The sequence below is a fragment of the Vombatus ursinus genome, unplaced genomic scaffold, assembly GCF_900497805.2.
Source record: "Vombatus ursinus unplaced genomic scaffold, bare-nosed wombat genome assembly UNPS02005659.1, whole genome shotgun sequence".
In the NCBI taxonomy this organism is placed as follows: Eukaryota; Metazoa; Chordata; class Mammalia; order Diprotodontia; family Vombatidae; genus Vombatus; species Vombatus ursinus.
The window spans coordinates 19,147,852-19,161,764 of record NW_020945437.1 but is presented as its reverse complement, the minus strand read 5'-3'; the positions used below and the strand labels follow the sequence as shown (position 1 = coordinate 19,161,764).

Below are 13,913 nucleotides of genomic sequence, written 5' to 3'. Positions count from 1 at the left end.
CCAAACTGGGAACCTGTAGCCTCGAGGCCACATGTGGCCCTCTAGGTGCTCAAGCGTGGCCCTTTGACTTCAAAGCTGCAGGTTTCCCATCCCTGCTTACACCTACTAGTCTCAAAGTGGAAAACAAAGGCTTACCAAAGTGTTCGATGAGTTGTAATCTTCCGTCGACTTATCTGCAAGAGAAGAAAGCCAATAAAAGACTGAGATATCATTAGACAACTGGTAAAGGCTCATAGCTCACTAAAATCCTGAGGGGCCAAATGGGCCAATTATAATAAGGATAACAAGAATCATACCTTACATGTGTATAGTGCTTTAAAATTTACAAAGTATTTTCTTCGCAATACCCATGTAAGTTTAAAGGTGAAGTCAAAATCACCCTACTGCCTTAGCCCTGGTGCATTTATCAGGTGAGAACGTGCCTCAATTGTTCACTGGGTATGAACAAGGTCTGGACTCTTCATGCTACAGGAAGTCTGTTTGGATTGGCCAGTGGACTCAGTTATACTCTCTGGGGCTTGTACAAAACCACGAAGCTGTCTGGAACCACAGATTCAAGAAAGCAGAGGGCCAGGAGAGAGCATTCCAGACAAAAGGTTGAGAAGGGACCACTTGAGAAATCAAGGGACCTTGGTCTTCTCCTCCAGAAGATTTTGGACTTCCCATCTTCTCATCAGAGTCCTAGCAGCATGGTCAAAACAAGTGATGGCTCTGTCTCCATCTGGAGCCAAGAGCAACCTGAGATGTACACTGAAGGCTCTACAAAGGGCCCCAAAGGAAAAAACCTACACTATGCCTAAGGGGATCTTCTCCATCGCCCTTGGGCGTGGAGGGAAGAAACTCCCAAGAAGGGAAGAAAAGGACTTCCAGGATCCTTGAGTTACCCCTTTGCCACAAATGTGCTCTAAGCTTGAACCTGCTTTCCTCTGAGCTTTGAATGTACTGATGGAAAAATGTTTCACAGACTTGTAGGGGGATGTTTCGTTTTAATTGTTCCTACTCTACGATACCAAGTAAATACTCCTTTATAAATACTAAGTCTGTTTGACTAATTCATATCAACTGATAACCTTAGAAAGGGGAACACACCACTGGGAACTCAACTCGTGAGCTCTGTTGTTCAGTTGTTTTTCAGTCGTGTCTGACTATTGGTGACCCCATTTGGAGTTTTCTTGGCAGAGATACTGGAGTGGTTTGCTATTTCCTTCTCTACCTCATTTTACAGATGAGGAAACTGAGGCACACAGGGTGAAGTGACTTGCCCAGGGTCACACAGCTAGGAAGTATCTGAGGCTGGATTTGAACTCAGGAAGATGAATCTTATGGGCAGCTAGGTGGCACAGTAGATACAACTCTGGCCTTGGAGTCAAGAGGATCTGAGTTCAAATCCAGCCTCAAATACCTGAAACTTACTAGCTGTGTGACCCTGGGCAAGTCGCTTAATCCCAATGGCTGGCCTCATCAAAAAAAAAAAAAAAAAAGAAGAAGAAGAAGAAGAAGAAGAAGAAGATGAGTCTTCCTGATTCCAGGCCCAGCACTCTGTCCACTGTGCCACATCTAGCTGCCCACCTGAGTTTTAGATAGCATTCAACAAATAACTTCCCAACCCCTCAGGGATACCACCTGGAGCTCATGGTGGCCAGGTCTGGGAACACAATCTGACAACGTATACAGACGGTGGGAGAGTAAATACTGAGCCTGTTTCCATTGGGTATGTAGTAAAAGTATTATATGCCCCTTTTTATAAATGAGAAGACAGTCTCAGAGAAGCAAAATGATTTGCCCAAGGTCATTAAGCTACTGTAATGTCAGTCCCAGGATTCTACTTCAATTCTCTTGATTCTCACATTCTTTCCAGTATACCAAACTGCCAAAGACCTCGTGGTCCCAGAAGACTGTTTCCATCATGCTCCAGCATACCTTGAAATGATCCGTCTGAATCCTGGGAATATTAGACCTCAATGTCCCAGATGTTTTTTGGGGGGTCAAAAGAAAAATAACCTCAGAAGGAAAGCCAGAGACAGAACAAGGACATGAGCTCCTGGCTCCCTCCCCAAGCCTTCCAAAATGACTCGTGACCCAGTCTGATTGTCCGCCCTCACAATCAGTCTCTCCATGTCCACGTCTTCTCTCCCCCAGGGACAGAAGGGTTGAAGCTTACAAGCTTCATTATCCTAAGATTGGAACGGGGCCATTCATCGTGTCCCATCCAATTACAGGTAAAGAACAGCATCGCTCTTCTCCCCAAGGCTCTGAACCTTGGGCAGCCCAGCACAGACCACTTCATCTTTTAATCAGTGTTTCAGTGCTACCTCTGGCACTTACTAGCTCAGTCACCCGGGTCATTTTCCTTCTCTGAGCCTCGGTCTCCACACCTGCAAAATGGGGGTAACACTTGGATGTAGTAGAAAGAACACTAGATTTGGAGTCTAAGGAGCTGGCTTTGAGTCCTGGCTCTTGCTACCTGAATGACCTTGAAATGGTCAATTTCCCCAGTCATTTCTCTGAGCCTCAGTTGTTTCAACTATCAAAGAAAAAGGTTGGACCAATGTCCTTTCCTATCCCAATTCCTGTGATCCTATGAAATTTTACTACCAACCTTCCTGCTGTGAAGAAAACACTTTGTAAGCTTAAAAGCACTATAGAAATGTAAGGTATTATGATCATCATCATGAGACCCTCTCCCAGGAAGGACTTATTATGGAGATTTATACTAAGATGATTAAGTTTAGGAGCAGGGCAGTGTAAGGTAAAGAACCTTAGACTAGTAGCCAGGGGCAGCACGACGGAGTATGGATACTGCACTGCTCTCAGGGTCAGGAAGAACTAGGTTCCAACCCCACCTCCGACACTTACTAATTTTGTGACCGGAGGTAAGTCATTCAAACTTTCTGAGCCTCAGGTTCCTCATCTGTAAAACGAAGGCGAATAATAGTTGGTTGTTGTGGTAACCAAATAAGCTAATTTATGGATAGTGCTTTAGCAAGCTATGAAATGTTATAGTAATGTTATTATTGTTGTTGTTGTTGCTGTTATGGGCCATGCTCTGCTACCAGCCATGTAACTTTGGGCAAACAGGTTCCCTGAACCTCAATTTCCTATCTGGTAAAATGAGGACAAAAATCTTGCCTGACAAACTCATAGGGTTGTTCTGAGGATACAATCAATCACTCAATCAAATGAGAAAAACAGATGGGAAAGCAATGAACAAACGTCAGGGATTCTTATTCCTACCAGGGGGTAGCAAGAACAAGATGAAGCCAAAAAAAAAAAAAAAAAAGCCCTGGAAATTTAGGAATCAGAGGATCTGGGTTTAAGACCTTATCTTGCAAAAGCCACTCCCTTTCCAAAATATAGAATCCCAGACGCTACAAACAGCTGTGAGTTATTTAGAGGATGAACAGCAGAAAGATGAGGCAGAAAGTCAGGATACCTGGGTCCTAATCCCAGCTGTATCATTTGCTCACTGATTTTGACTATGTCACACCTCTCTGGGCCTCAGTTTCCCCTTCTCTAAGATGAAGAGGGGTTTACACCAAAAAAAAAAAAAACCAAACACCTCCAAAGTCCCTTCCTGTTCTAACCCTCTTATGATGAATTAATTAATATAAATCCCAGGCACAGAGGATTAGGGAAGAGATTCTTTGCACCCATGTGATTAAAAAGCAGGAAGTCTAGACTAAACATTTGACCGACTCTAGCACCTTCCTCATTCATGAGTTAAACCCACAGGACCCCAGAGCCCCAACTCCTTTCATAAGAAAAATCCAGTTCTAACCTCTTTCTTCCCACAATGAAGCAAGAATCCACAAAGCAGTAGAGTGCATCAATACAAAAGATAAGTCAGTCCATTATTTTTTCAAATTATAACCTTCTGGGGTCATCCATAGCTCACGGAACACACTTCTGCATTTGCGTTCAGTACACAGAAAACACGGCTTCCCCAGTCCAGGACAATGGACCAGCCCACAAACCAGCTCAGGGCTGTACCCTCCCTACTTTGATCAGCAGCCTGGGGGTAGGAAAAAAAGCTGGTTCCCTCCTTGCAGCTCTCAGCAATAGCTGCTGCCTTCCTCCTTCTCCACAGATCAACTGCTCGTCTCCCGGATTACGGGACCCCAGAATTGGCCACACATGCCATTGGTCATGGCTGAGGGGCCTTTTTAAGGAAACTCTGGGGGCACCTTCCAGGCAGCAGGAGCTGGCAGTGGTTCCATCATCCCAGCTCTCATTTGCCAGCTGCCTGATCAAAACCAAGTCTCTTCCTCTCTCTCTGAGCCTCAGTTTCATTATCAACAAAACGGGGAGAATAACATTAGCACTAACAATCTCCCAGGGTTGCTGTGAGGAAAGTGCTTCGTTGAACCTTCAAACTCTGCAGAAATATGAGTTGTCGTTATGTTACCATCTGTGTATTTCTCTTTGACCTGGAGGAGACTGAACCAGCCCAGCTCACCACAGGGGAATGTCATTAGGCATGGACTTCCCAATCATATTTATCAAAACACAGCCAGTTTGCTATAATATTTGTCCCCACAGCAACAGCCCATTAGGGCTGTTTTTTTTCCAGAGATGCTGGCATTTCAAAGGCACCTTACAGGGAATAAAACAAACTCTACTCAGGAAGGAGGAGTCCCAAGGAGAAATTTAATGATCTCTGAAATCTCTTCCAAATCTAATCCACCATGGTTCCCAGATGTAGGTCTTAGCATGGTGTTGAAGAAGAAACATTAGAAGTGAGGACTAAGTTTAAGGTCTAATTTCTCCTTATGATCTGTATGACTTTGGACAAGTCACTTAACTATTCTGTGCCTCAGTTTCCTCATCTGTCATATGGACAAGTATATGATGATAACTGACCTGTCCAGCTCATTTGGAGTATCAAATTCCTCACTTGTATAAGATGCTTTATATAAACTCCTTACATCAATCCATTATCTCCTCTGATCTCAATAGCCCTGGGAAATGGGATATTATTATTCCCAGTTTACAAATGAGGAAACTGAGACTCAGAGAGAACTGCCTGTGGTCAAACAGAGAGTAAGGAGGAGGGCTGGGACTCAAATCCACATCTTGCAAATCCTAATTCAAGGTTCTTTCTACTACAAATGCACTGTCCCCTCTACTCCCCCTCCCCCCCAAAATAAAGTATTTGAAGGCATTTTGGAACATGCATAGAAGCTTCTACAGCTGCAAGGTATCAGTACTGTCCATCTGCTTTCTCTCGTTAGCATACCTCCTCCTGTGCTTCTGAGCAGACACAAGAACCTTTGCTCGTGTGTCACATTTACGGGGAAACCGTTAGGCCCTTCAGAATGCAGATTCAAGTTTTATTTAAAAGCAAATTATTCCAGCTCTACAATTCTAAGATCGGATCCTGCTAATACTAACTCACTGGGTGACTTGGGCCAAGTCACCCCAATTACTGATTCCTCACCTGTAAAATGAAGAGGTTAGACAACACGATGTCTAAAATCTCTTTAACTCTATAAACATCTCCAGTCACTGATGCCTCACTGAGTGGTGGAGGTGTGACCCTGGATTCTCAAAAGCTAAGACATAGAACCCCAGCTCTGCAAGCCTTGCCTACCAAGCCAAGAAGTTTTCAGCTATGGTTCTAGCAATAAAATGTGTGTCCATCATCCCAGGGTAAGCTTAAACCCAGGGAGGATAATTACCAGAGTGCTGACCCCCAGGGGATGCCCTTGGCCACAACACTTCACAAAGACCATCTAACAGGAACAGCCCTGGGGTCCATGGGCTTCTTTTCCTATTTCTTTATAACTGTATTTCAATATAATTGATTTCCTTTCCAATCCTATGTATTTTATTTTATACATTTAAAAGCATCATTCTAAGAAGGGATCCACAGGTTTAAAACTGCCAAAGGGGTCTGTGAAAAAAAGAAATAAAGAATAAGAACCCCTAGACTAAAAGTATGGACGAGCTACAATCTGCATCAGCGGCAGATGGACCCACGATGACGAAATAGCACATCCTTAAAATAAACGAGTATGTGCCAGAGGGACTAGAACCTAGACCTCCTGGGTAAGATGCCCTAGGGATACCTCAAACAATGAATAAGCATGTATTAATCACCCAAAAGGGACCAGGTACTGTGTTAGAGAGAGAGATAAATATAGATAGATTTGGATATATAGGTATAAATATGTGTGTGTGACAAACAGGAGTTTATATGTGACACCTAGAGGAAATAAGCTACAAGAGTTTACGGAGGAGATGGGGAGAAAATTTGGAACTCAAAATCTTGTGGAAGTGAATGTTGAAAACTAAAAATTAATTAATTAATTAATAAAAATAAGAGTTTACGGAGGAGGACAGTGATATTTCTAAAGCCCAGTGCTTTAGGAACATCATTTGGCAGCTGAGCAGAGAATGGATTGGAGAAGCAGGAAGAGGGGAAAATAAACAGACTATTGCAATGGTCCAGGTGAAGTAATAAAGAGACTGAATGGGGTGGTGGTCACATGAGTGGAAAGAAGGAGATGAATGGGAGATGTTTCAGAGGGACCATCGACAAGATTTGGCAAATAATGACCTCTCCACCCTAGTCTTCCACCAGTTACTGCACTTCCAACCTAAATCTACACTCATCCCATCCTTTTTCCCTTCTGCTCCGGGGGATGAGGTGGTCCCTCCCACTTCTCTGTTAACAGCTAAGCCCTCCAACTGCCCCCTGGTCTTACGTCTTCCTACCGAAGGGGCCTGGACACATCGATCAAGCCCACTCTCTCTTACCTCCAATGTCTGCCTCTCTCGTGGTTCCTTGCTTTCTGTGCTTGTATCTGTTAGTTTGCATGTCCTCTCCCCAATGAGACTGAGGCCCTCGAGGGCAGAGACTGTTCTGGCCTTTCTTTGTGTTCCTAGTGCTTAATAGAGTGTTAGGCACATAGTAGGCACTTAATAAAAGCTTGTTGACTCACCGGTCTCTCTAATCGTTTTTAGAAAAGGCTTCCCTTTACTCTGCTGGTCATCTGTCTGAAGCTATTGTTCTGTCTCTCTTCTCACTGTGATTTCTACAAAGTCTATATTTGTTGTACACTCTTTCTTGCCAGCTACTGACTCCTCAGACCTTTATCCTTTAGGCTTCTGGTCTGCTGCTATTCAGCTGAAACATCCCCTTCCAAAATCACCAATGGCTTCTGAATCACCAAATCTCATGGCTTCTCTCAGTTCTAATTCTCCTTGACTTCTCTTCAGTATAGGAGACTGTCCCTCTTCCTTTTATGTGCCTGAAATTCTCTGCCTCCTCCTATGTGCCTCCTGATTTCCCTGGCTTCCTTCAAATCCCAGCTGAAATTCCACCTTTGAGGAGCCTTTCCCTCCATTGGTTACCTCCAAGTTACTCTGCATTTTTCTTGTATGTACATAGTTGGTTGTGTCTTGTCTTCCCATTAGATTGTAAGCTCCTTGAGGGCAGGGACTGCCTTTTGCCACTTTTTTGTATCCCCAGCACTTAGCACAGTGCCTGGCACATAATGTGTGCTTAATAAATGTTTATTGACTGACTGCCTTGGCTTTTATTTATATCCCCAGCACTTAGCACAGTGCCTGGCACATAATATGTGCTTAATAAATGTTTATTGACTGACTGCCTTGGCTTTTATTTATATCCCCATCACTTAGCACAGTGCCTGGTACATAAAAAGCCCTTAATAAATGCTTGTTGATTTAACTTGACTTCCTCATCTCTCCTCCCTTTGCCTTCTATGACACTGTTCTCTCCCAGTTCTTCCCTCTGTCTGGCCTCTACTTCTTGGCCTTCCTTCAATAATTTATATTCCTCTTCCTGGCTCCAAAGTGTAGGTATCCCCTAAGGCTCTGTTCTCAGCCTTTCCTGCTTTCTCTATTCTGTCTCCCTAGATAATCTATTATGCTCCCATGCCCTCAAGCTACCGTTCTTTATCTGTCCTCCTTTTCACATTCAGTTATCACCCCCTGGTTACCTACTGGACATCCCTCACCAAGATATCCTGTCAGCACCTCAAACCCAACATGCCCCAGGCAGAATTCTATACCTGTCCCTCTTCTCACCTTCTCTATCTCTGTTGATGACACCATCCTCACCATCCTCAGGTTTGAAAAGCCTGGAGTTAACTCAATAGTTGCCCTTCCTCACCCTCTACTTGTTCAATTAAGTGCTGCCAATTCATTACCTTTATTACATTTCTTGTATCTGTATCCTCCATTCCACTTCAATGGCTACCATGCCACTGGGGGCATCCTTCTCCCATTGCCTTCTACTCCCACTGGCCACCTACCTCCAGCCCTGGGCTAGCCCAGAGCCCATCCAGGATCCTCACCTCCCATCACCGGGGCATCCTTTCCTCCTGACCTTCCTCCTCCTCCCTCTTACCTACCTGTGCCTACCAGAGCCCATGCTCACATGGCATGGATTATATAGGAGTAACCAACTCTATTCCTTCTGACAAGATGGACGACTGGACTAGATCTTACCAGCTTTACAATCTATTCTACCTTTGCACCCTGCAGATTATTGGCATCTGATTTTCTAATGTAATCTAAGGACCCCTGGACTTTGCCAGCTACCTCACTGCTATATTTTTAGGATTTCTGGGCCATCTTAACCTCCCGGAAGCTGAACTTTAAAAAAAAAAAGTGTTGTCTCCTTCAATTAGAATGTAAGCTCCCTGAAGGCAGGAACTACTACCTTACTTTTTCTATTTATATCCCCAGCAGAGAGTATAGTGCTTGGCATAGAGTAAGCACTTTAAATAAATGTCTTTCCCCTTAATTCGGCATGGTTCAGACCCTTATCACCTCTAATTCTGATGCAATGAGATTTAAATGGTCTCTCCCTGACTCTAGTCTCTCCCTTCTCCAAACCACCCTTCACACAACTTGTCAAAAAATCTTCAAAATTCTCAAAATGATTATACCCCTATTATACAAAACAAAAGTGTTAAAAGTTCAGGGGCTCCCTGTTTCTTACAGCAGAGCTGTCAAACTCCAAGGTCTGCAAAACTCCTGAGTGAAGCAGAACCAAACTAAAATGCAATTGGGAAATAAAATTAATAAATAAAATGTATAAATAAAACTATAATACAACATGGATAATGTTAATTTGTGGTCTTCTAGTCAATATGTGGTTAATTGGGATCTGTTTCTATTTAAGCATGACACCACTGTCATATATATATATATATATATATATATATACATATATATTAGTAATACACATGCATACATATGCACATATAAAATAATATTATATAAGTTATATATAATACATATATTATATATGTATGTGGGTATATGTGTGTGTATAGAAATATAGATATAGGATAGAACACGTTTTTCCTAGTATTTAAAATTCTCCACCACGTAGAAGGTCCAACGTCCTTTTCCAGGCTTATCACACTCTATGTTCCTTTCCAATTGGACAGCTCACTGTCCCTGTCTCCTGCCCTCCCCCACCTCCATGCATTTGAGCCAGCTGCTCCCTTTGCCTGGAGTGCCTTCTCTGGATATCTCCACATCCCGTCGCAGCCCAGCTCAGAGGCCAGCACCCTTAGAAACTCTTCTCTAAGGGAACGTATGGAAAGCAATCCCTCTTACTTTTTTACACTGACTTCCTTAAAGGCTATCACATTCCATCTTGGCTCATATTCATTTATAGACAAGTCTCATTCCCTCCATTAGACTGTAAGATCCTTGAGGGCAGGGACTGTGTCATTTTTCACCTTTATTACCTCTACCACCTTGTACATAATAGGCACTTGAATAAATTACTGCTGAAATGAATTTAATTTGCATGCCATCTTATCTGTGTTTTCACCATCTCTTGGTGCTCTGGGCAACTCTCAAAGACTAGAAATTCCAGAGAAAGTGCCAACCTGCTGCATTGGTGGAGAGAATTTTCATCATCTGAGAATTGCCTCTAGCAATGAAAATTGCAGGTCCACTCCCCACCCCTGTCCTGTATGCACTCAATTCAGTTCTTAATATAGTGATGAGCACACAGGAAATGTGCAGTAAATACTAGCACACGCAAACCTACCTGTAAAACTCATATACTTTTGGCTGTTGGAAGTTTTCTTGGAGTTGTAGAATTCCAACACGTCAAGCACAGCCTGAGGGTTTTTCTTCTGCTCAGATTTGGTGATGTTGGACGTCTGCAACAAGCGAGCCCACTGTTCTGGCATCCCCTACAAGAGAGGTTGGCAGGATTGGCTGATTTATTTTAACTATACCTTTCTGGTACACGGGAAGGAGAAGGAATTTGGGAAGGAGAAGGAATTCATTGGTAAGTGACAGCAGTGGGTTTTCTTTTTTAAAGAACAGAAATAAAACTTTTTTTTTTAAGAGAGGGAGTGAAAGGCTGTCAGAGTTATCATAGCCACCAGTATATTTCAAGCCATCTTCTTTCCTCCCTAGAAGAAGGGTGACCAGATGGGAGGGGACCAAAGACAATACTGAACACTTAGCCTGGAGAAAATAAACTGTAAGATCAGTCCCTTCAAGTATTTTATGGGCTGACACATGGAAACTGGATTTGACAGATTTGGCTGAAGAGAAAAGGCCTAGGTGGACATTACCAGGAGCAAAGATGTATGTTTGATTAACACTTACTAGCTGTGTGACTCTGGGCAAGTCACTTAACCCCAATTTCCTCACACACAAAAAAAAAGCGTATGCTTGATAGAAGGAAAAACTTTCTAACAATCAGTGCTGTCCCACAATGGAATAATGTACACCAGGACAGGACCAGATTTCCCTCCAAAACTACCTCCAATTTGCCTTGTATAATGATAGTTATTTTTATGTTGTTTCCCCAGATATAATGTATGAACCTTGTAGGCGGAAACTGTCTTTACTTTTCTCTCAATCCCCAGTGCTTTAGACAGTGCCTAACACACAGTAAGAACTCAATAAATGCTTGTTGATTTATTGGACTTGAGTTAGAAAAATATGGTTCAAGTCCTGGGTCTGACACTTACCAGCTGTGGACAAGTCACTTCACTTTGCCAGGTCTCAGATGCCTCATTTGTAGAACAACAACAATAGCTAACATTTTTATATAGCACCTACTATGTGCCATGCACTGTGCTAAGCACTTTACAATTATTATCTCATCTGATCCTCACAACAACCCTGGGAAGTTGGTGCTATTATCATTCCCATTTTACAGATGAGGAAACTGAGGCAGACAAAGGTTAAGTGACTTGCCCAGGGTCACATAGCTAGTAAGTGGATTTGAACTCAAGTGTTCTTGACTCCTGACCAGTGTTCTGTGCACTATGGTACCACCTAGCTAAGCACTACCCATTCTATCTAACTTACCAAAATCATCATGCCTGTCAAGAATATGATGAGGAGCTTTATGAACCTTGAAGGACTTGAGAAAAATGCATACAATGTAATGGAAAGAGCATTGGATTTCAGAGGACCTGGGTTAGAATCCCAGCTACTTCGTGTGACCCTGGACAAGTCATATGATGTTTCTGGGTCCTCAGTTTCCTAATTAGTAAAATGAAGGAGCTGGACAAGATGATTTCTAGAGTTCCTTCTAAGTTCTGAATTGATGACCCTGTGAGCCATCCTCATCTAGGCAATGAATTAATTCTCTGCCTAGAAATGTTGGAATAATGACCATTTCTGGGAAATGTAGAAAGAACTGTTTCTCAGGTACACATTATGACTGATGACCCCTGTAAGGGGTCCTCTTCCAACTCTGACATTCTAAGATGCCAGGCTCCCACAACTCCTTGTTTATGGCTCTGTGTCCTGCTGGGTCTAGCTCAGGTATTGTCTTCATTTTAGGGCCAATGGTCCCTTGAGACACAAGGTTCATTGCTGTTACTGTTCAGTCATTTCAGTCATGTCTAACCCTTCATGACCCCATTTTGGGGATTTCTTGTCAAGGATAGTGGAGTAGTTGGCCATTTCCTTCTCCAGTTCATTTTACAAGTGACGAAACTGAGGCAAACAGAGTTAAGTGACTTGCCCAGGATCTGAGGCCAGATTTGAACTCATGAATATGCATCTTCCTGATTCCAAGCCCAGTGTTCTAACCTCTGTGCCACCTAGCTTCCCTCAGGGACCCAGAGGAAGCCACAATCACCTCTCCAGTCTGGTTTTTAAGGTCCTCCAAGATCTGGCCATATCTGGAGTGATCTAACGCACACACACACACCCAAACCCTGGTCCTTAGTTCACATAATTGTCCTTTCCCCAACCCTGGAATTTCTGACAGTCCAGATTGGCCCTACCCTTTGAAGCCAACTTCAATGACATCGTTCCTTCTCCACTAAGCTCTCTCTCTGACCATTATAATCCACATCCTTCTTTCCACAATCTGAGCTCCTACTGCATTTAGAAGCTGGACCTCACTTAATTATTGCCTTGAATCTACAACATGAAAGGCAACTCTGGGGAAAGCAAAGACCACTGGGGCATGGAATCAAAAGGCCTGAGTTTCATATCTCCACTGATCATTGATAAGAAAGTGCTCTGTAAATTATTAAAATGTGAGCTAACTTTCTGTTGTTGTTTTGGTGAATTTAATTCCCTGGTTACAGGAGAGTGAGCCAAAAACCTCTTCCTGTTGCAATTCTGGTTATTGAAAGCATTTTTACTTCATTCATGGACGGACCATTCCTGAATCAGTCTCTGAGTTAGATGAGACCTCAAGAGGGATCATCTTGAGTACGTACATATGTGTGCACGCACACAAATACACACACACCCCCCTTCTTTTTTTGCTGTTGAGTTGTTTCAGTCATGTCCAACTCTTCATGACCCCTTTTTGGGGTTTTCTTGGTAAAGATACTGGAGTGGTTTGCCATTTCCTTCTCCAGTTCATTTTTACAGATGAAGAAACTGAGGCAAACATGGCTAAGTGACTTACCCAGGGTCACACAGCTAAGAAGTGTCTGAGGCTGGATTTGAACCCTAGAAGATAAGTCTTCCTGATTCCAAGCCCAGTGCCCTAATCCACTGCACCACTGAGCTGTCTCAAAGCCCTCTCTACCTAAAATAAGAATACCTCCTCTAAAACCCATTGGCAAAATGTTATAAAGGAAGAAACTGAGGCTCACCTCAAATTACTCAAGACAACAGATAGTGTCTAATGAGCTCTAATGAGCACCATGCCTGGCACAGAGCAGGTACTCAATAAATGCTTGCTTGATCTATCTCCCTTTCCTATTTCTATTTAAAGACGTCCAATAAAAGGAAGCCTACTCTACTTTTATAAAGGAGTGTTTTTTCTGGGCTCAAGGCCAAAATTGGCCACAAGGAACCCTGCACCCATTGCTCCTATTTCTGCCCTCTGAGGCCAGGCAGAACATGTCTAATCAGTCTTCCACATGACAGTCCTAAAAATACTTGAAGATGGCAACTGTGCCTCCACCTTTCCCTCGGAATTTTTCTTTGTTCGCTGAGAAGCTCAGCTCAGTTTGATAGAAAAGAATGTTGAATTGGAAGTCACGAACGCTAGCTTGCAGTTCTGATTCTAATCATTAACTTGCTGAGCTACCTTAGGGAAATCACTTGCCCTCTCTGATCCTCAAGTTTCCATATCTATAAAATGAGGGCACTGTAATAAATTATTTCTTTTTCTTTCTTTTTTTTTTGAGTCAATTGTCATACAGCTGATGGCTTGTGTCATACAGTGTCATACAGCTAGTAAGTGTCTGAGGTCAGATTTGAACTCAGGTCCTCCTGATTCCAGGGCCAGTGCTCTATTCCCTGCACTACCCAGCTGCCATATAATAAATTATTTCTAAAGCCTCTTACACATTCATTCAGTGCTCCAATGCCTCTTGAAGCTTTAACATTCTGCTTTTCATAGCACTTCCAAGCCCTGTCACTCTCATCAACCTCTCTACTGGAAAATGAGACTCTGCCCTTGACAGGCCAGCTTCCAC

The 13,913-nt window shown here is 43.0% G+C and overlaps 1 protein-coding gene across 5 annotated transcripts in view; it reads right to left on the bottom strand.

Moving 5' to 3' along the window:
• PAK1 (p21 (RAC1) activated kinase 1) overlaps positions 1–13,913 on the bottom strand; it is a 206,048-nt gene that overhangs the window by 53,742 nt on the left and 138,393 nt on the right. For all 5 annotated transcript variants that reach the window (XM_027848175.1, XM_027848173.1, XM_027848174.1 and 2 more), the window contains exons 4-5: positions 10,043–10,190; positions 136–173 (exon numbers count right to left, since the gene is read on the bottom strand). In XM_027848175.1, coding sequence (XP_027703976.1) covers positions 136–173; positions 10,043–10,190 — 186 coding nt within the window. The remainder of the gene's footprint in view (positions 1–135; positions 174–10,042; positions 10,191–13,913) is intronic.